Here is a 24,459-nt window from a genome sequence, read left to right on the forward strand (position 1 = left end):
TTTTGAATAATGCTTTATAACCATACTAATTATCTCTGTTCCAAAAGACATCTATGTACTAAAAAAAAAAACAACCCAAAAAGCCTATACAGTATGTTATTTATACAAATGGAAAATATGCTCAGAAATTCAGGATAAACTTAGGAGAACTTAAATGCTAAATTTTGTGATTGTTAGGTGTGTAAACAATCAAATCTGAACTGAAGCCACTAAAAATTGAATGAACAATAATTAATGTTTTATTAAGCCTGTAAATGAAAGGATCAGAGACTAGGGCAAGATCTAGAGAAGGAAAAAAAAAATTGCACCTGTTATTATTTCTATCCTTGCAGTTTCTATTTTGTCAGCCAACACAAAGAAATGCTTCAGGAAGGTTTTTTACAAAGTCTGTCCTTCACTTACAGCCATTTGTAATGCAAAGTTACGGAAAACTATTTTACAACAAAAGGAAAAATAAAAACAAAAATCAAATTAATGTGAAAACAGCATATCCTTTAATTTCTAAAAGGTACGCATTTTGTATTAGTATACATTACAGTACAGATTTGTACATTCATTGTATTGAGGTGTTTGGACCAACCTTTCCATACTTAAAAAAACAAAACCAAAAGACCCCAATTTCTATGTTTATGATTGGTATGTTGGCAAAAAAATGGATATAACAGTGAAAATTCAAACTCTAACTTTTGTACTGCTTTTTAAAAATAATCACAGTTTTCACATTTCTTCACCTTATTTATTTCATAAAACTCATAGGTATTCAGATTCATAGATATATTAATATATCACCATTTAGATCAGGGCTAATCAGAACACATTTTTACAAATCTTACTCAGCATATATTTGACAGTATTGACTATTGAGCTACATATACTATATAGGAAAGCAATGAATCAAAACAATGTTACAGGCAAAAATAAAAGCATATGTGATATTGAAAATTTTTCTGAAATGCTTATTTTAAAATTTTACCTCAATATTTTAAATATTTAAGCAAATTCTTAATAGCCTTCAATATCGCCATGACATTTCTTTTTTCAAAACAAAACAATGTTTTACTTAGAAAATGAAATCTGTTAAGCAGAGAGACAAAGTATGTTTTGTTACACCAATTATACAGTAATCAGAATAATCAAACACATTTTTTAGGACAGAATGACACAAGAATGTCCTCATAGTAAGAACTTCTAGCTTTTTGCTTAGAGCATATGATTAAGACAATCATTTAGCATTACAGGTAAGCAGAAGAGCGAGTACAGAAGAAGTTATTCTGATGAGTTGTCTAAAGAACACTTCTATATTATAGTTATGCTTTGAAATGTAATTCCTGTAGACTGCAATTCACTGAGCTGCAGAAAATATCATGAAATACAATTTGTAAAAATGATTAATTGATACTGCAAATGGGATGACTTGAAGTTTAAGAGGTTCATCTATCTAAAGGCAAGAGCTTTAGTTTTCAAGTAACGTTTGGAAAAGTAAGATATTACTAGGAAAATCTAGGTTTTAGTTGTATTTCAATACTCTTATTTTGAATTCCAGATGTTAAATTTAAAAAAAAAACAACATTATTTTGCCCTGGAAGTTTACAGAGTACTAAAAGAAAACAAATTTTTGTGGTTCAATGATGAATTGAGGGTTGAAGGTAACCTGAAATTTCTGAGCTACTATTGCTATTATGTAAAATCAGGAATGTACATTACAGTCAGCTGTAACAAATATTAGCAATTCTGCTGCTACTGTCATCAACACAGGGACCAGAAACAGGAAGGAAAACAGTCCAAATGGAGACCACTGAGCACAACTATGTTTCACAGAATGTTCTTCCTTCTTGTTTGGTTGCCCCAGGGGAGTCTAATATAATTTTAAATTCCTGCCACAGTCTCAGGCCAGAAGACAACTAATGGATGAAACGTTGTGCACACACTTTTTATTTTTCCCCTGTGAAATGCTAAAGGATGGCACAAACTTTCTAAGCCAAATTCAGCTGGCCAATATTTAATTGTTATGTCTGAAAGTAGAAATGGGACTACAGTTTGCAATACAGATTAGAGAAACACTTTCCTTAAAGTCTAAATGATCGATTACATTTCTGCTCTATTAGCTAAAAGTTTCAAACGTTGCTATAACCCAAAAACTGGATTTACAAGCGTTTATATGAGAAGAGTCTAAATGACTATAGATTCATACTATCTATATAAACTATTTTAAGTGAATTGAGTCATATATCAGTAAACACAGAAGTATAGTCATAATACACTACTAATAATCTGAATTTTTAACTAAACTATTTAATGTTTTTATTTTTTCTGCGGTTTTTAAAATGCAAGTATAACAAAACATCCAGGCTATATTAAATACCTGAGGAAAGGAATTCTATCCATATAGCCTGCGTATTTCAAAATTTAAAAGATCACTTTAAGAAAAATCAGAACTACTGCATACAGATTTGTAGAAAAATAAACCACTGAAAACCATTGTTCAAAAGAAATACATAGATTGCAAACAATAAAGCAATAAAATTCTGAAGGTAAGACCTTCTGCTTTGAGTACTTTATTCGCAGTAAGAAGGTACGTTCAACATCTGAAAAGACGTCATGAATATTTGAATGCCATCTGACAGACCTTGCGTAGAAACATTTTATATGCTGTTCAGTCTAACAGGCTTATTGTTATGCCTTGTTGCCAGACAGCTGCCAAGATCAGCATGGAAAAGCAACTTCTACAATAGACTGGTATCTAGACTTTGTGAGTAAAATTTACCTGAAGAGATTGTAGTAAGGAAATAAATAATTCAAGAATGCCTTTCACTCTAAATCATATAAACAGATATCTTTTCAGTCTCACTAATCAAAAAAATACAAAATTAAGTTTTTTAGACTCTAGGTCAATCAATATATGATTTATAAACATGCTGAAAACATGTCTGAATGAATGCATTTTATATTATATACCAAGTGTAGCATTAATTAAGAACTATGAAAGGGCTTTTGTCGCCCATTAGTATTGTGAAAATCAAATTTAGCTCACTATTCTTCCAATCCAGTATGCTTTCCCCACACGCCCCTGTTTTCTTAAATCAACTCATGTTTGATTTTCTGGATTGAGGTACAATGCACAACTTCAGCAGCATTGAAGAGGACTTTCAAGGAGCTTATCATCATGCATTGGCAGTATTGCATAACTCAACACAGTTTACCTAATAGTAATTTGCAGCAAGAAACAACCAGAGAGGAGCAGAACAATTAATAGATTACACATCCAATTACACAACTGTGCACATCCATCAGTTTGAAATTCAGTTTTACAAACTAACTCCCATTTGTTTAATAATAGGTGGATCACCACACTTAGCCTTTGGGTTCCATTCTACTCTGCTCTGGGCAGGGTCCACAAGCAGCAAATGACTGCATCTTTCTTGCAAATGCGTTTTTTAGATGCTGCACCCTGCCTCAGGTGTTGGCACAAAGGGTTTGGCTTGCCTAACTCTTGGTTAAGTCTGAAACTGGAACGTGGTGGGAATTCAAATAAAAAATATGACTGTCTTATATGTTACTCCTGAAGAAAGCGAATTATAGAAACTCAGATTTAGAAACTTACCTAGATGTAACTCTTATCTAAACCTAGACATCCTTAAATAGGAACCATTCCTTCACTCAACACCTTTAGCATGCCTACCCAAATGCAAAAATCTGTTACCACCCACCCAGAAAACAGAGCATATTATGTTCAAAGTTCTCTTTGTTACATACACACTATATTATACATATGTGTGTGCATTTGCACACAACAAAAATATGAAATAAAATGAAGAAACAAAAGCATAAGCTTTAAAATACATACACTGGAAACAAAAATAACTAAAGATAAATAAAATGGAAACAATATCAAAATATATCAGAAACCATTCCAAAACTTTAATTTCACTAACCTCAGATAAAAAGTGTAAGTTCTATTTCAACACATAATTTTTTTGTGTGTGATGCCAGACATATCATGTATGGCTTGTTCTTTTGCTGACTTCTATAGAACATTCATCTAAAAGTACATTAGTTCATTTTATATGAATGGAATTAAAGTATTAATCATTAATGACTTGCCACTTCTATTTGTGAAGACTCTTGTCCTAAAGGTGAACAAAAGAGAAATCTATTTATTTTACTAGCCACACGATTTAAACGGCTTTCCAATTAGGTTTGTATTTCAATGTAGCTTGCTGTCCCTCTGGCTGTGGAAAACTTAAGAAAGAAGCCAGGAAAACACTAGTGGCGATGCCATTCCTCCAGAAGATACATCTCTCTTTCTCAGGCGAACTTTTCATTTATTAGGGAACCATATGCATCATCAAAGATCTAGAAAAAGCCTTTACTAATGACAAACTGGCAGGTCTTGGTAAAACCAGCTAGCGGCAGCATCTCAAGAGTTAATATGAGCTCTTTTCACAATGGAAACAGAAGTAGTACTGTAAAGAATCAAACAGACCCAGCAAAGCACAGGTGGCATCTTTTCTAAAGATAGGATTTGCACCAGAAATATGGACTGATCATGGTGGCAACAACCACCTTTAAAAATGCTTTAAACTCATCAAAAAATATGGAAATCTGAAATAGAAAGTCCTAAGTACTTGTAAACTAGTTTTATTTTAACTCTACCCCCTCAGAAACAGGGAGAATTTACAAAGAAAATGCTTTTCTAGCAATATTTTAGGTCATATAAAGATTGTATTGTCTGTTCTCTTTTGGTAAAAACCAAAACCATTTAAGGTTAGACATTGATGATGGTATTAAGGTCGTAGTCCTGCTTTTTCTTGTTCCTTTTTTTTTTTTTAACCTTTTTTCTTTTTCTTTAAAAAAAAAAAGAAAAAGTAGGAAAGTGTCACGGGCAGCAGGGGAGGGGGGAGGAAGGATGACACCACACACAGAAGGCAGGCTCTGTCCTTGGAAACAATGTTTTCAAGCATGCTGCAACAGAAGCAGGCTACAGACCACAGCTGGACTCACTGCAGCCTGGCAAACCTGTTCCAGCGCACAGCTTTCGGCATTGCTCTTAACTCTACCACCACCATAGGCTCACAATCATCTATTAAATGCCGTTGGCAAGATAAACTAGACTCTTATTAGATGAAATCTGAAGGAAAGGAAAAGGAAAGACAAGAAACAAGACAGAGCAGGAGGAGGTAATTAGTACTGGGGGAGACAAAGAATGAGAAGGGTCCTGCACTTGGGTCGGGGCAATCCCAAGCACAAATACAGGCTCGGCAGAGAACGGATTGAGAGCAGCCCTGAAGACAAGGACTTGGGGGTGTTGGCTGACGAGAAGCTTAACGTGAGCTGGCAATGAGGACTCACGGCCCAGAAAGCCAACTGCATCCTGGGCTGAATCAAAAGAAGTGTGGCAGCAGGGTGAGGGAGGTGATTCTCCCCCACTGCTCAGCTCCTGTGGGACCCCACCTGCAGTACCGCCTTTGGAGTCCTCAGCTCAAGAAGGACATGGACCTGTTGGAGCGGATCCAGAGGAGGGCCACAAAGACGATCAAAGGGCTGGAGCACCTCTCCTATGAGGACAGGCTGAGAGAGCTGGTGTTTTTCAGCTTGGAGAAGGCTCCAGCGAAACCTTACAGCAGCCTTCCAGTACCTGAAAGGAGCCTACAAGGAAGCTGGAGAGGGACTTTTTACAAGGGCAGGTAGTGATAGGACGAGGCGTAATGGCTTCAAACTGGAAGAGGGTAGATTTAGACTACGTATCAGGAAGAATTATTTCACTATGAGGTCCTAACCATTATATGATTCATTCTATGAGAGCTGAAACCAATCTCTTCTCACTCTGCTGTAAGCAATAACTTCAATGACGATGATGTCAATATGTCTTACGTTCCTTGCAGACCTTCTTCAGGTCCTGCTTGGCCAATACATTTTACAGAATCAGTAGATAATGGTCTGTCCAAACACCTCATGATAAACCTTGGAAAATCAGGACCCAGTGGGAAAGGTGGCTTCTATGGTGAAGCTCACTTAATCTACCTTCAGTTTGCGCCTACTGGCACGTACCAGTTTTTTCCTCACTCCATGAGATTAAAAACTAGATGCATGGACTGAAAGAAGTCTCAGACCACCTCACCACAGTTCTGAAAATCAATAGATCATGATCACAAGGTATGCAGAGAAGTCAATAAGACTCCAATCCAAACATAAGTCACTGTTAAGCCTTTTTATTTATTCATTTTTCTTTGCATCATTCACTTCTTGTTCACTACCTCTACCCTACAGGCATGATCATGATGACCACTTTCCGTTTAAGTTACTGCTTGTTTTCCTCATCACATTGTTACTACCAATTCCAGAAGTACCTAGTCATTCTTTCTGTCAGCTCAACTTTGATTTCATCACCATCTTCCTCTTCAAGCTTCCTACAACTTCTCAAAGCTATATTAAATTCTCATGTCCTTTACAAGTCAGTACTTATTGGTTAATCTTGAATTCTAAGCACACAAAAATAACTACATTTAACATCATAGAAAATTCAGCATATACCAGCCTTCTTTGGTTTTAACAAAAGAAAAAGGAGGGATTGTTGAGTTAAACTCATCAGGATTGAAGGCAATCAGCATTTAGCATCTAACGCATTTCCTGTTTATATCATGGCATGGTCCCACCAGTAACATAGGTCTTATGCTCACTTACGCACAAAAAAAAACACCAAAAAAATTGTGAAATTATTTTAATTTTGAGCTCGTAACCCATGCAGCAAGGAATAGCTTAAAGCAAATTTAGAACATGGGTATGCTCCTTTTAATTGTTTTTTATAATGGATATAATGGCAGACTCTAAAGAATACAGTCAGCACAGTAAATCATTAAGACAGACCTCCTTTCTTTCTTTTTCAAGTACTGTGCCTATTCTGGCTGCATGGTGACTTGTAGGTTGCAACGTGAGAATCCAATAGTAATTGCAATAAGGACTACATTTTCTTTTCTGAGCATAAGTAGGTTGGATTTTTTATTTGTCTGTACTACTTCGAATTATAACATTGCAAATATTTTATCTATACAGAAATGATACACATAGAAAACTTTTCAGTTTTCATGATGCACTAAGGATTCAGATTTATAACACATTGTCATTTCCGTGCCTTCAGGGAACATTGCACTTTCTTAATTTCTGTAAGGAATGTCATACAGAAAATAATCAAGCCACATTTGTGTCAAGTCTGCCATTTTTAATTATTAGCAATCAAGTCTAAGCAATTTCTCCTTTGGTTTAACCAGTGCATACCTATCTTCCAAAATTTTTTTTATGCCACAACTCATAAAATTGTTTAGGCTGATGCTAGTCTCTTGCACTAAATTAATAACTAATCACCAGAGATATTTATAATCTTGATTTTTTTACATCAGAATTGTCAGACTTAATCACCCTCTTCATATTTTCACTATTTACAGAGCTTCATTTATCATACATTTCAGCAGTGTGACAACAGTAGGCTATTTTCCCAACTTTACAAGTATGTAAAGGAAGATAAAAGGGTGGCAAATCATGACAATAGCTTGAAAGTTTTACTCTTTCTGATCCACCCATTTCCACCAGAAACTGATTCCTAAAAAACTATTTATTTTAATACCACTTACAGAGAGAAGCAGAATTAGCAGGCTAAAACGTCAAAAATTTGACAGTTAAACTCAATTACAGAAACGCATTCTGATTTTTATCATTGGCTAAACTCTGCAGACAGTATGAGAATGATCTGTCCAATCAAATGTTTGTAAAAAATAATTTCTTTGATAGAAATGCCGAAGAAACTGTTCTCAGAAGCCTTTATAAAGTGGGTTCAGTGCTTATAACCAGAAACTGAAAGGTCTACTAACTCTGATAAGGATAGTGATTTGGCAGATAACTGCTGAGACGTGTGTTGAACCACAGACCAAATATTTTTTAAACCACTTGCAGACTGCACTGAAAAGTAACGTAATGTCTAAACCGAAGTTATACAGAATAGCACAAATGTGTGGCTACTGCAAGATTCTGTGGGAAGTTCATCTTGCATTCATTCTCACACCACGTTGCACAATGAGAGCAAAAACAAAGCACGTAGATACCACTTAACTGAAATAAGCTATGAGTGACAGCTCCTCAAGTCTATCAAATGAAACACTGCAGCTTAGATGCTACCTCAGTGTTGTAATGAAATATTACAGAATATCTGTTTCAATAAGCATAGTAAGAAGAACCATGCACCTTCATATTTTAATTGGTTAGGGAAAAATCCTGCCCCTGGTAACGTGGGACCAGCACTGTTCAGTATCTTCATCAGTGACAAAGATGGTGGGACTTAAGTGCACCCTCAGCAAGTTTGCAGATGACACCAAGCTGAGTGGTGCAGCTGATGCGCCTGAGGGATGGGAAGCCACCCAGAGAGACCTGGACAGGCTTGAGAAGTGGGCCCATGTGAACACCATGAGGGTCAAACAAGGACAAATGCAGGGTCCTGCACCTGGGTCAGGGCAACCCCTGGTACCAATACAGGCTGGAGGATGAAGGGATTGAGAGCAGCCCTGTGGAGAAGGACTTGGAGGTACTGGGGGATGAACAGCTGGACATGAGCCGACAATGTGTGCTCGCAGCTCAGAAAGCCAACTGTACCCTGGGCTGCATCAAAAGAAGCATGGCCAGCAGGTGAGGGGAGGTCCACTCTGCTCTGGTGAGACCCCACCTGAAGTACTGCATCCAGCTCTGGATCCCTCAGCACAGGAGGACACATGGATCTTCTCCAGACACACGGATCTGTTGGAGTGGGTCTAAAGGAGGGCCACAGAAATGATCCGAGGGCTGGAGCACTTCTCGTATGAGGACAGGCTGAGAGAATTGGGGTTGTTCAGGCTGGAGAAGAGAAGGCTCCGGGGAGACCTTATTGCTGCCTTTCAGTACTTAAAGGGAGCTTATAAGGAAGATGGAAATGTACTGTTTAGCAGGGCCTGTTGCAATAGGACAAGGGGTAATGGTTTTAAACTGAAAGAGGATAGATTTAGATTAGATATTAGGAAGAAATTCTTTACTGTGAGGGTGGCAAGACACTGGAACAGGTTGACTAGAGAGGTGGTAGATGCACCATCCCTGGAAACATATAAGATCAGGTGGGACGAGGCTCTGAGCAACCTGATCTAGTTGGAGATGTCCATGCTCATTGCAGGGGGGTTAGACTAGATGACCTTCCAACTCAAACTATTCTATTATTCTATGAAAAATAAGCCAAAATCCTACTACACACAGAGAGGAAGTGGGAAAAGAAAGAGCATGAAAACAGCAGCACAAACAGCAAGATTAGGGAAGGAGGAGGTGGAGGCGCTCCATTGCACTAGTGCAACTAGGTCGTGGAACAGCCCATGCCAGAGTAAATGAATACTCCTAAAGGAGCTGTGGCCCATGAAGAACCCACACCACAGCAGAGGAAACATGTGAGAAGGAACAGCAGAGAGAAATCACCATGTGCTGACTGTAACACCCCTCTCCCCATGCTCCTCTATTGGTTAGGGCAGAAGAGGACTCAGGAGTGAAGACATAAAGTTAAGCCTGGGAAAGAAGCAGGAAAGGTGGTGCTTTAGTTGTTTGCTTTTTTGTTTCTCACTAACCAAATCTATTTTAACTAGTAATAAATTAGAGCTTATTCTCCCCAAGTCAAATCTGCTTTGCCCTCAGCAGTAACTGGTAAGCGATCTCCCTGTCTTTATCTCAATCCTTGAGCTTTTTCATGCCAATTGCTTCCTTTTATTTTTTTATCCCACTGGTCCTGCTGAGAAGGGAATGAGTGGCTAGGTGGATGTTTGGCTGTTAGACAAGGCCAACATATGACAAGAATAAAACAAATTATTTATGGAAGAATAGTAGCTAACAGACACAACAGTGTTATTTTCTGTTTTCTGTATGTTTAGGTCAAAGAAACTACCATAAAATACTTTAGTAAAGTTATATCAGGCCAAGAGGAAGGCACCTCTGGGAAAGCATATTTAAGAAAATGAAAAAATGCTGCACAGCAGAGTGTGAGAGAGGGAAGTGAGGACAGTAGGGGAGAAACAGCCCTATAAACACCAAAGTCAGAGAAGAAGAGGGGGGAGGACGTGCTCCAGGTGCTAGAGCAGAGATTCCCCTGAAGCCTGTGGAAGAGACCATGGTGAAGCAAGTTGTCCCCCTGCAGCCAATGGAGGCCCACACTGGAGCAGATATCCACACTGCAACCTGTGGAGGACTCCATGATGGAGTGGATGGAGATACCCTGAGGTATCATGGGTCAAGACAAGGATGGGGAGATAGCTCACCAAGTACTATCATGGGCAAAACAGACTTGACTTGGAGAAACAGATGCAATTTCTTGTCAATTAAACAGAGTAGGATAATGAGAAATAAAAACTTTAAAAACGCCCCCACCTCTTCCCCCTCTCGCTTTTTCCTGGGCTCTACATCACTCCCAACCTTCACCTTCCCCCCTGAGATGGCACAGGGCAATGGGGAATGGGGGCTGTGGTCAGTTCATAACACTTTGTCTCTGTTGCTCCTTCCTCATCATGCTCCTCCTCTGCTCCAACACGGGATCCCTCCCACAGGAGATAGTTTTCACAGCCTTCTCCAGTGTGGGTCCTTCCCACAGACTGCAGCTCTTGATGAACTTTTTCAGCGTGGGTCCCTTCCACAGGGCACAGTCCTTTGGGAATTGACTGCTCCAGTGTGGGCTCCCCACAGGGGCACAGTTCTGCCAGAAAACGCGCTCCTACATGGGCTCTTCTCCATGGGCAGTTCCTGCCAGGAGCCTGCTCTCCAAAGGGTTACAGCTTCAGGGCACATCTACCTGCTCCGGTGTGGGGTCCTCAATGGGCTAAAGGGAGGATATCTGCTCCTTCATAGACCTCCATGGGCTACAGGGGGACAACTTGCACCATCATGGTCTTCACCACAGGCTGCAGAGGAATCGCTGTTCCAGTTTCTGTAGCTCCTCCTCCTTTTTCACTGACCGTGGTGTCTGTTCCTCTCACGTATTCTCACTCTTCTCTCCTGGCTGCTGTCCACATTGGTTTTTGCCCTTCTTAAATATGTTATCAAACCGCTGATTGCCTCAGCTTTGGCCAGTGGCGGGACTGTTTTGGAGCCAGCTGGAACTGCCTCTGTCCAACACAGGATCAGCTTCTGGCATCTTCTCGCAGAAGCCACCCCTGCAGCCCCTCTACTCCCAAAACCTTGCCACATAGACCCAGTACAAAAGCCCATGCTGGAGCAGAGGAAAAGTGTGAGGACAGAGATGAAGACTTATGAACTGACTGCAACTCCTGCTCCCCACCACCCTGGGCTGCTTCATGGGGAGGAGGTAGAGGACTGAATTTGAGCCTGGGAAGAAGGGGAAGGGAAGGTGGTTTATTTTTGCCCTTCTTTTCCTCACTCCTACTCCACCTTAATTGGCAAGAAATTAATCTTCCCCAAGTCAAGTCTATTTTGCCCATGACAGTAATTGGTGCCTGATCTCCCTGTCTTTATCTCAACCCATGAGCTTTTCCATCTTATTTTCTCCTCTCGTCCTGTTGGTGGATGAGGACTGACAGAGCAGCTGGGTGGGCATCTCTCAGCCACCCAACTCTGCACAACCCACCACTCCAGACAAATCAGAAAGGATTATTTTTTCATATGTTTTTTCATAATCAATTAAAAAAAAAAACACCCAGAATTTAAAGTAGATAATTCATGAAAGCACGCCAATTTTTTTTTTGTCCAAATTCTACGCTTTATTTTGAAATGTAAAAAAACCTGACAGTGACAGTCAGCCTCAAATCAATTTAAAAAACACATCTGCAGAGTGAAGCAAATTTTCTTACAAATTTAATTAAAAAGTATGACATTCAGAAGAATAAGTAATTTTAAAAGTAAAATTAATTTGTGTTACACTATATAACTTTTTATGGAGTTCAATTTTTCATGTAGTTGACTAAACACTTGATAAATATTCAGAGAACGCAAAGGAGATCATCTTTCAGATAACACTGAAGAGATGAAATTAAATTAGAATTAAGAAATGCTAGTATTCACCTAGAATGATTCATGACAAATATCATATAAAAGTACAGTTACTTTTCTGGAAGGCTCTACTATATCCCCAAGTCCAGATTATACAAAATGACAGCAATAAGTATCAGCGCTCCTGAAGCACATTTCCACTTCAGTCAGATCAAAGGTGATGAATACTAAGACGCAACATCAGCATTTGCAGTCACCACAGATAAAATGAACATTTTTGCCTGGGCAAAAATATAGGCAAGTGAAAGCTTTAGAAATTTTCAGTTTAGAAGTAACTTTATTCAAATAATTTTCATATCAAATATGCAGAGACTTAAGACTTTCAGTAAAAGATTAATTTTATTATTTTTCTTGAAAATAATTCCAGCATTCACTAATCGTGCATTTTATTAAAAACATACTGGAAGAACTGAGCTGCTATTCTGATGCTCATGTCTGCTAATGAAATGTTGAGGCATTCACATATGCCGGCAGCTCTGCGACTAAACATAGTGAGCTAATCACCTGCTGAGACCATCTTCAGCATTGTATCCTCTACCCACAACACATCCAGATCACAGCAGATGCTCCCAAGGCTGATTACATGGGTTCACATGAACTCATGGTAGGCAGTCAACACAAATTTTTTTAAACAGTTCTCTGGCATATGGAAGACCATGTTAACAATTTACGCTGCTAAGTAACAATGCATAAACCCCCATATGCTCTATGCCAACAAGAATGACACCCAATCCTGAGAAAATGATGCTGCATTAGTGACCCAGCAGAATAAAGCAGATGGAGCCTCTTCAAAGGAGAAAATGCTCTTTTTTCATGACTGTGCTGCTGCACAAACAGTTTGGTTTTCAGGCTTATGGCCTGGCTTCCAACAATTTACCACATTTCCTCTGAATTTCTTCCATATCTTGACTTTCTGACTACTACCCTTGTCAAAAGTTTGTATTTCCAAGTTCCTCCACCGTGGACTCCAAGTAGAATCCTCACCAACAAGTCTTAATCATTACAGTATGGGGAGACTGTCCCTTTGCAATGTTTACTCTGGTTTATCCACTGTGATACTTCATGAAAGCACTATAAAAGGACACAGTTTTCTCAGAACTGGTAGAATTAGATTAAATCCAAGTTTCCCACCTGTGCTGAATGCTCAAGAAGGTACACATAAGGCTTATCTTCCCCCACCTCACTAATCAGAAGGCTGATGTCAGTAAGAGATACCACTACAAGGTCAACAACCAACATTACTCCCTCTTTTACTATGCCATGCAGATACTGCATATCTGCCTCCAAGTCACAACCATAGCTTACTCTCCACAACCTCCAGATGCTCTGCAAATCTCAGCACCTGCTAATAAAGTCCTCTACAATCGGTGTGTGATAAATTATGTGAAAAAATACAGTGCTCGATACATTATTACAAGAACACTTGGCACCACCCACAGAGAGAGGACTAAAGCTCTCAAATGGTTGGAAAATTATTATGCTGTGACTGCAAAACTCACCATTAATTTTGTTATGCAGGTGGAACCTTATCCTGGAATGACTAGCAGTGCTATGGCATCAAAAAATCTCACCGTAGTTCTAGATAAAGTTCCTTACCTTATCTGCACTATTCCCTGCACCATGATGTTTATTAGAAGAACCACAGACACAACAGGGGCTGGCAAACATCCTCTATACAAATATTACTAAGGGAGTGTTTTAGTAAGAAGGATGACTTAAGTAAGCAGAAATACTCTTCACAGTCACTGCAGAGCTTTTAAATGTCTATCTCTAGGTGAATTATCTAACACAGAAATTGAAGTGAATTGCAACGCAAAGTCCTTAGTGATAAGATTCATAAAAAAATGTTAGATTAACTGCTGCTTGCTCCTTGATCATTTACAGATAAAATATACAGCAGATGTTCCTCAAATACTAGAAAAATCACGCATCCCTGAAAACTCTACCAGTACATCATACTATATTTTCCTGAATCCCTCATAAGATTTATTTCTAACTGTCACTATTTTTGTTATATCAATTGAAATTCAAAAGAACAAATGCAGCGACCATTAAAACAACTTCAAGGTGATAAGGTTATTTAAATCAAGCCTCAAAGTATGTTACTCACATGACCATGTACAGAGAGCTCACTTTTACTCCTTTCCAATTCCAAAAACCTGAGATAATCTCATGATGCATACTAAAAAGGATTTGCAAGTTTGGTTTTGTTCATATTTGAAAGAAGTAGTAGGATTGTTTCTATAACATACTTAACCAACATGATAAATAGTATATGAAGCTTTTGAGGGAGCTGTAACACTTAGAGAAAAGATCATTATGTTAAATTACTTTAATAGCTCTTGTTTTGATCTTGCTTAACTCTCAACTTTTAAAGACTTTTTTACAAGTCATTATAAGAACCTATTTTTCTTTAATTTAAAAACTAATGTCAAGAGGATCTCAACTAAACATACTGAACATATTTTTTGCCTCAGGTAAAATAAATTATTTTTTGCTGCCCTACATAAGCCTTTTAGATGCTTACTTTCAAAAACAAAAATAGCTTTAATCAAAGCAGAGGAATAATAGTTCTTGTTAATTATTGCACATGCAAATGAATCGCTGCACCAAAAATCTTAGCAAGTGACCGCCATGCAGAGATCTTGCACTCTGTTTCCATTCCTTTCAGTTATTTCGCAAGAAATGTAATGGTCACAGCATTAGATCTAACACTGTGTCACAAGCAAGAGAGCACTATAAATGTTCTGGGGCCACAGCCTTGCTTATGGAAAGAATTTTTATGGATTTCTGGAAACAATAAAGAAACCTACAATAAAGTTTTAAAACCAGTGATTTACTTCTGCTGTAAAACATACCAATAATCAACTACCTTTAAGGGATATTTCCCAGATACATCTTTAAGCTATACCGGTATTTTTGAGAACCTTCTAGTTTTCTTTCACCCTTGATTCTGAAAAAACCCCAATCCTCAGTCATCCTAGACAGAACAAAAAAGCATCTTGTTAAGTTTGAAAAAAGTCTGGAATACAAGCCCTGTGTAGTTGGATCTCACAAGTAAGCAGGCTTGATAAAGGGGTCTGTGAGGGATGAGGTGGTGGAAATTATCTGTATTTTAACACCAAGAGTCAGGTAAAACATTAGACTGCTGCTACCTCATATGTGTTGGAAACAATGACAAACAAAGGTTTACTCAAAGGTACCAAGATGCAGAACCTGACATTCCCCCTGACTAGAAGCCATCAAATAGCATCAAATAAAAAAAAAAATAAAGCTCATCTTGCCTTAAATCATTAATAACTAATTTACTTAGTTTAAACTAACTTGAGTTTTTACTCAAGGTAAGTACCTGAACAGTCCTGTGAACTTCTGAAGGATCACTCATATTCTCAAAGTGAATATGCTCATAATACTCTGCTGAACTGGTGTCTACGTTGATTAAAGTTGAGTGGTTGTATCACGTTCCTTTTATATCATTTTCAGCAATTCGCAATTCAGCATTTAGAAGGGGTAGAGGAAATTACTTTATTCAGTTAAGACTAGTATTTAGAGCTTCATCTCACTTGCAGAATAGGAAAAATACTCAAATTGCCAAATGACTGCCTATGAATAAGATTTAACAGGCATTATTTTCTAAATTCTCTGTTTGCTTTTAGCTAGAAGCTAATTTAAATAGCTGAACTTAAATTTGTAGTCAAGTTTTAGTTATTAGTCACATGTTGAAAAGGTACTGACAGGTATGATCAGAAATAAACACAAAATGGAAAGAACTACAGAGATAAAAGTCAACAACCTAAAAGTTCACATACAACAAAAGGTTATCTGTCATTGCTGAAAAAGGCTTCCTTTTCTTTTTAAGTTTCATAACTCTAACTACATTCAATATGAAGTTTTAGAGTCATAGGCATATGATTAAAAGATATATTTCGTATTCTAGTAATTCTAGTAAAGTAATTTCAATAACAGTTTGACATCAGTTTGGATCACACTCAGCAGATTGTCCTGCTCAAAACATTCATGCAGAAAGGTGTACCATTGCTAAGTACTTAAATTAAAACCTGGAACGTGCCTTTCTTAAATTTATAATTTTCTTCTTACTATTTTTTCTGACATATTCTAAAATTTTCCATTACAGTAGCCTTGTTGTGCATATGAAAATAAGGCTGTACAGACAGAAAGATCTGAGGCAACTAAATGCTTTCAAAACTGTTGAAGTTACGTTAAGGGTCTGACCTAAACCTATAAAACTGCAAAACAGTCTTAAAGGCTAAAAGGAGTTATAGTAAAAGTTCAGTGACACTTCTTATTCAACACATTTCAATTTTAGTATTTTTAGAACGTTATGCTTTCACCAAAGTCTAAGCTCATTTACACTTTAGCACATTCTTAAAGACTTCAGAAAACCCTGAAAGAGAGTATGTTAGAAAAAAAAAAATCTAACCAGAAGTAGTACAATTGCTGAAACACATAACTCTGGTTTATGTTAAACTGTTTCAGAACTGTCTTTGTTAAAAGTGTTTTTTTCCTTTTTGTTTAAAGCACCAGTTATAATAAACCAATCTGTTAAAGGTTATTCAAAATGTCCTGTCCTGCACACCTTGAGGTAGTGGCTTTGCTCAATTTTCTCATTTTAAAAGGAAGCTTCCACTTCTTAAATTCTCAATATTTTTAATTTTTCATCTGATCTGCAATATAACTATACATCACCTGTCTACATTTATTTAATGCTAAAATTACTTGATCAAAAGGACAGAATACAGCAGCTGGTCAAAAGGAAAAGCCTAAGGCAATACCCCTGTTATTCTTTCAGTCTCATTCTGGGGAGTCCCTTTGCCAAAAAAAGAAGAATTTTTTGCTTTCTAAAAAAACCCCATGAATTCCACTACTTAACCGACAAGCAGTATATTTTTCCTTATGTAGTAAAAAATATGCTTCATTGTTTGTATGCATATGAATCTGTTTAAATCGTGGCTACCTGCTGAAGGAGTCATAATTGCAACTGTACATTTCAATCGCATGTGGTAAAGAGCACGTTCTCATGAACTCTATATGAAACAGATCAGTGCTGCCATCCAGTTATAACTAAACTTTTCTCCACTACAGAAATATACACACACTCTGTAAAATATGTCTAGATGATTTACCCAAAACAAGCAAGAACGAACACTCAGAAAACACTGCTTGATTTTATTGATCTTCTCCAACCCCTGAGCCGTGAGAAATTGTCAACTAATACAACTAGTTAAATTTGCTTTATATTGCTTTTAGATGCTATAATGAAGTTACCTGTCATTAATGATCCAGTTCAGACACAGATTGAGGGAATTAAGGTTTTTGCATCTCTTTACTATTTCCATCACGGTTTCATTGTCCAGTTCTGTGATATGACGTAGATCCAAGCTGGAAAGATTTCTTAGCTATTGAGACAAAGAGACAAAAGAAAGAATCAAAAATTTGTTCACATACACAAATGATGTAAAATCTGGTAAACTTTTTGGAATCATGTATAAGATGTGCAAGCCAGTCAAGAAAGATGAGATTACTGTATTTTTCACAAAAAGGAAACATATCAGAGATATTATTAGTATCCATCTTTAGCAAATTCAGAATTCAGACACTCAGTTACTCCATGATATCAAGACACTTTCACTCATGGTCCAACACATCTAAAATAGGGTCCTAGACCCTCCTCCTTTTAATGTAGTGTAATGTAATGTAAGATACCAAGGTACTAAGATATGAACACATTTAATTATAAGAAAAACAGGGCATGGAAGGAAGGGGAGACAGCACCTTTGTGCTTAGATTCAAATGTACATGATTAAAGAATCCAGAGTCTAAGACTTTCAAACTAAGTAAATACTAGAAACTCCCTAGAAAGTACAGTATTTGTACTGTAGTCTCACCTGCACACCCATCAATAATATCCTGAACAACAAAAGTTGGAGTCACACAACATGATTAAGATTTATGCATTGATTAATCTGATTTATTACTATTGTTAATCATTATAATGCCCTTCAAAAGCAAACAAAACCTTCTTACTACTTTTATGTGCTACGTATTCAGAGAAGAAAATTTTTACATATTTCTGCAGTATTCTTAAATAACAGATCAGTTTAGTCGTAATAACCTCCAAGTGCTGTTTTCTTTTTAAACTGTCTGAAATAATCTCTGTTAATCTCTGGAAAAATAATTGCATTAGGTAATACTGACACTTTAATTAAATTTACCTTTCCTGTAAAAGAGAAAAAATAATCCTATTCAGTGATTTAAGTCACTAAGGATTTAAGTAAAGGCATACAACTGAGATCATATAACCAGTCCACTTCAGTAGTTAATTATTAAGTCAATGTATTTAAGGGGGGAAAAAAAAGAAAAAAAAAAAAAGAAAAAAAGAAAAGGAAAAAAAGAAGACTTCTAATGTAGGTGGTCTTCTACAGAAGCTGGTGTTCCGGTGTTTTGTTCCAGAAGTTTTTAACATTCTCCAAACTAAAGCTGAAGATAAACCACACATTGCTTCCAAAAACTCTGCAGAACAAGCATAAAATTAAGGAACCTGACCTCTGAGAAACAACTGCAGAGTATGTCTATAGGAAGCAGCACAATAATATTCCTGTTATTAGGATACTACCACAGATGTACTGTGGAGGTGCTTGTTGTAAAACTACTGAAGTTCTGATAATCTTATTTGCCTATTAGGGAGAAAAGCACATAATGATTGATTTTATTGAAATATGGATTAAGCCCATAATGATTGAAAAGCACATATGATTGATATCGTGTTGGTAAAATGGACAGATTTTACAAAGCTCTGTCTCTCTGCATTTCACACATACTGCTCTAGCAGGAAGTTTAAAAGACTTACCTTCTATGCACTCAAAAAAAGATCACAACCAATTCCTCATTTTTTTTGCACAAATTACAAGGAGAAGGGGACGCTTAGACCAACTTGACTTTTCTTCACATTCATACAGCTATTCTTATTAGATACTTCAGCCTTTATACTATTAGGCAATAACACGGCCAATGCCTATGACATAGGAATAAACCTACTGGACAATTCAATAATGCCTACGCTCTATGACAGTAAACAAATATTTACTAGCAGATCTCAAAGACAGTAGAAAATTTTCCCATTAAAAACAAACAAACTAACAAAAAATCCCACCAAACAGAATTCTTCACTAAAACATGCTTTCTTTCACGTCAACATCTTCTTATGAGCAGGTGATAATACTGGTGACTCTTTTGTCATTTTTATTACATATAGAGCAAGCACCATGAATTTACACTAAAGATAAATCAATCAATGCTTCTTTGAAAAGTACCTAACACGGCTTCAAATTAGGTAAGAGGTAACAGTAGAGTATCTACCTCATTGAGGCAATAAGGAATGCAGCAGGAAAAAGACATTTGCATTGCATGGGTAGACTTAAAAACTAAACCGAATTCCTAGTATTCCTATTGACCAAATTAATAGGATTTCCAAGGTAGATTTTATCCTTTACCATCAGATGAGAATGATCATTCCCTCATTGTTTCTTTCCTTCCTACTAATAATGGTCTACCACTATATTCAATATACAGTAACTTAACCATGTTCAATCATTTTAAACAGCCTACCTGACACCTGACCTACTTCGTCGGTTAATAATGCTTTTTATTGGGCAGAACATACTTCATCCAGAAAACCTTACTGTCTTAGAAGTTTGAAGAGACTGCACCAGATTGATACAAACTCTTCAAGTATAATTTGAACTATACAACCTCATTATTGCCATTTCAGATAAGTGAATGACTTTCAAGAGCTGAAGAACTGGATACATGTTCCTTTAAGTACTGGACTTTCTGACATGATTTTTTATTGATCCAAACATGACAGATGAAAGGAATACCCCTTTGCCTATCTAAATCAGAGGTATCAACATCTTGTTACTGGTCAGAGAATTGTTATAAATACATATGTAACCATTTTTTATTAAAAAAAAAATGGGATGGATACTTTAATGACAAATTTCCTACTCTATATTTTACCTGAAAAAGCAATTCTAAGGGTATAACACTAAAAATGCTGAATTCTTTATTACTCACTAGTATTATAAAAAAATGGCAAGAAAAATCACATAAGTTTTACATTCTACCTCTAACCCTCACATCTAAAAGTAGTATGATATAAAAAAAAATAAATTTCTCTGAAGCGGACAACTGGACAGTTGGGATGTTCGAATATTCAGTCCATGCATAAATCTCAAGATTAAAATAGCATACCTATAATTAGCATTCTTCCACAGAAAAAGGACATTCTTTTACTTAAATACTCAATCTTAGGGCACCAGGATGAATAAAGTTTTTCTGTTTTGTTGGGTTTTTTTCAATCAAAACCAATTTTCTTCATGCAGCAATACCACTTTATTGAGTAATTTCAGGGCCTTACCTCTACAGATATTCACAACTTTTTTCAACTCTTAATTTTATAGCTGTACAAAGAATGCTTAGCATGAGCAGAATTTAAACTTCAAACTCAGCTCCAGCAGACAAAATATTTTAACCGAGAAAGGAATATTTAATGTGACAATAAAACAGTCAACGCAAATAGTAGACAGAGGGCTTAAAATACGAAATAGAAAATAAAATAAAAGAATTAAGAGAGAGCAAACCCAGCTAAGCTAATTTTGTGTGCTACACAAGTACAGAACCTTGCTGAAATTACTGAATATTGACTCAGTGTTAAAATTGTATGAGATAGTATAATAATAGCATTTAAATTTCAGAGGGAGTCAAGTTAGATGAATGAGATTAGAAGGGAACAGGATGTTGTTCCCTTCCTCTCAGTCCCACTAACAGACAGAACTGACAGCCCAGTATCTAAAGGTTTTGTGAGGAAGTGGCCTGTTAGATTGTACTGAAAGGGAATTATTCCATTGTGAATGACACATGCAAAAGAACCGCTTAGATCACAAAATGGTTTTGGACAAAGAAAGTTTGAAAAACAGAGATTCAGTGCTTTCAAAAATATATTGAAATTAAAAAATTAAATACTACTATTTTTAAGAAATTGCCTACTATTTTGGATGTCAAATATTTTAAATTATGATAAAATAATTTTTGTTCAATACTTTTAGGTTGGAAAAGAGCTTTAAGACAAAGTCCAACCGCAAACCTAACACTGCCAAGTATACCACTAAACAATTCATGTAAGTTCAATCCTCTTCAGAAGTAAAGCCAAATTATTTCTGAAGGAAAGCGCTTACAAGGACTTAATGAGCTTTAAATTCCCATCTTTTGCTAATTAAGCTTAATTTTCTTGACACTCTCTGTGTATACGTGTCTTCAGGGAATAAACTGCTTGATTTAAGCCCCCAAAAGCAAATGTATGATCACAGGAAATAAAAAAATAACAACCTGAAAAAATTTTAAATCACATTCTTTTTGTTATTATACCAATAGAATCTATAAACTATTTTTAAAAAGGTCACATACATTAATTTTTACTTAAGAGCTAAAGTAACTGAACTATATTATTGAGATATACTGTGCTCCTGAAACAGTAATCATACATGGTTTAAAGAATTGGAAAATTATTTAATAGTTACAGAGGAGACTATTTTCCCATAGACTGATTTAATGTTCTGCACATTCACAACTTTTAATTTCCCTTTTAAAAGTTAAATATCGCAGAACATTGAGGTCCCACTACTTAAATAAGAAATAAACACTCAAAATCTGCATTATAAGCACAAAGATTTAATATGCATTGTTTACAAAAAATAAAACAGAGGTTTGTTTTGAAGACCATACGTATTTGTAAAAAAACATGTCTGAGAAAAGGGAGTGGAAAATCTATCTTAATTAAGGAAGCAAGTTCATTCAATAGATTCCTTTGTTTTGTAAGGTACCACAGCAAAACACAATAAGAAAGTGAATCACATTTGTATTCAAGCTGCTACTCCTTCCAAGATAACTGATAATAATAATTTGGGTTTTGATTTATTGCATGCATACTTTTACAAATTATGTTACAAAAATATATTGCCCTCCTTGCTAACATTAAGGCCCATTGTAGAGGAGCTACTTGCGCACACATATAGACTGCACATATAGAACCCACATGACAACACTTATTTCCAGTTTATGAAGTCTAAAAGTTGTGTTGAATTACATTATTGGTGAGTCATAGTTTACTCTCTCTCTGTGTTATTTACTCTCAAGTACCTCTAAGGAACCTTTTTTTTTTTTTTTTGAAAGTTTCACACACCCACAGAGCACTGAAAGCCCTTCAACTATGCTATCAATCTTCTCTGCAATGCCTTTCTTACTTCATTTCAACGTGAAAGAAACAGCAGTTGAGCACAACTACCAAATTCTGAAAAACTATGAGAAGAATCTCTTAGGAGGGACACAGATATGTTCATTCAACAAAATGCTCAGCTTTAGTTTGACAAGATGTAAGAAGATTCTCCTACACAGTCTGGAGCACCACGTCATTTAAAGTATCAAGCCAATCATCACAAAGAATCTCCCAGAATGTTCAGAAATCCTTACTTAATGACTTTTTCCTATGATTGGAAGACTAACATTTAGAAGGAAATCTTATGAAATACAGTTCATCATGTAAATTGATTAAAAAATTGTTTTCTCTAGACCTAGACAAAGAAGAACAATCATGTTCTTAGCTAAGAACCACAATGATTTTAAGATTAGATGGTATGCTGAAATGTTACCATAAAAAGAGCACTTCATGTCAAAATAAATCAGTTACTAAAGAAAGGGACCATACAGTAGCTCAGTTTAGAAAAGGCTCTAGCAAGATCAATCCTGTCATGTGCAGGTTATCATTATATACCTGTCAAGCTGATAATGTCTGCACCAAATTAGTCGTAAATATTTGCTCTGTAAATCTGAATTTTGATTGACTTCATACTGGCCACCAACTCAGACACAGCCATGACTAAGTTAGATTGGACATGACTCTTAGGTAACAATTACGACACAAAGAAAGAATAAAGATCACATTATTCCAAAACTAGTTCTTAGATAAACTGACTTCATGTATTGGTGACTAGCAGAATAAGTTAGAACTTTTTGCTATTAAGATGTTGTCCGAGGATTCACACATATTTAGATTAAAATATCTGTAATAAACTTTACCAGACACAGTCTCTCAGAAGTACATGGTGTAGAAGCGCGGACGTATGCTGCTACAAAGCAATTACTCTTGCATATGTATCACAAGTTAAGGGAAGAAGCCAAGGAAGTGCCTTGGAAACAAAGCTACATCTAGATGTTGAGATTTGTTGATGCCAGCTGTTAATATTCTATTGGAAGTGCAAAAATTAAACTGCTGAGAGGCAATTAACACAAGAGGGGAAGAGAATACCACCACTTTTGGGGCCAAAGATATAAAATAAAAAATCATTACTTTACTAGTTAGCATACAGAGTTTCTTATTCACAATTGGTTAATGAATAAAAATTACCCATCTGTTTATTCCATCTTCAAGGCAACTACCTAACACGCATAGGTAGTTTGCATGTTTGCATAGATCTCTGTGCTTACAGGACAAGAAAGTGAAAAGTAAAAAATAAGCAGTGATAAACTCTTGAGAGACACAGATGTGAGGAGGGGAAGAAGAAAGAAAAAAAGAAAAAACAAATCACCTAGGGAAAGATAATTAAATAATAAAACAAGTGAGAAAAAAGATAAAACAAGGAAACAATAGCTGGGGATGTACTGAAAACATTGGCTTCAATTGGGAGTTTTAACTGTGAATTGCATATACACACACTCCCTCTTCCCCTTTCTCTCTCCCAGTGTACGAACATGCAGTGCTTCTCATTTTGCCCAATAATCATTATTTACTCTAGGTGCATTTTTTTTTTTAATAACAACTTCAAGGAAAAAGGTACTAGTGTGATAACACGGTTTTGCTCAAGAAGCATGACATTTTTGAATGTCACTATGTTCAGTAGAAAAATAATGAAAATAAACTGTGAATATTTCTTCTTTTTCTAAAACATACAACATTTTCACTACATACCCCACAATAAAAAGCTCTGCGATTGAGCAGCACTGTAATTCAGAATTTTCAAGTGCCAGTATTTTTAAAGAAAGCTAACACTGCTAGGGGGAAAATACAGTAATAGTAAAGCACTTAATTTTTATACATCCATCAGCCTCAAAGCGATTTTACAACAGAGGCCAGTGCTGTTATCTCCAGTTTCCACACACGGAGCAGAAGGACAGTAGGTAACTACCTCTTCACAGCCTTGCAGGACACACCCACAGGCCAGGTAGAGCAAAGAACAGATTCCGCATTCTCTAAGAACATGGGACCGGAATTATCACTAAGCACTTATGAAGTACTAATTAAGAACTCAACACAAAATAGACCATAAGAAATGCATGACA

At 36.5% G+C, this 24,459-nt stretch overlaps 1 protein-coding gene across 3 annotated transcripts in view; it reads right to left on the reverse strand.

Moving 5' to 3' along the window:
- Window positions 1-24,459, reverse strand: part of FBXL17 (F-box and leucine rich repeat protein 17) — a 285,625-nt gene that overhangs the window by 176,561 nt on the left and 84,605 nt on the right. For 2 of the 3 annotated variants that reach the window (XM_074570083.1, XM_074570085.1), the window contains exon 6: window positions 17,335-17,465. In XM_074570083.1, the coding sequence (XP_074426184.1) occupies window positions 17,335-17,465 (131 nt within the window). Of the gene's footprint in view, window positions 1-11,743; window positions 13,120-17,334; window positions 17,466-24,459 lie in introns of those variants that run through there. The other variant, XM_074570084.1, reaches the window with a different exon arrangement.

The sequence above is a fragment of the Larus michahellis genome, chromosome Z, assembly GCF_964199755.1.
Source record: "Larus michahellis chromosome Z, bLarMic1.1, whole genome shotgun sequence".
NCBI lineage: Eukaryota > Metazoa > Chordata > Aves > Charadriiformes > Laridae > Larus > Larus michahellis.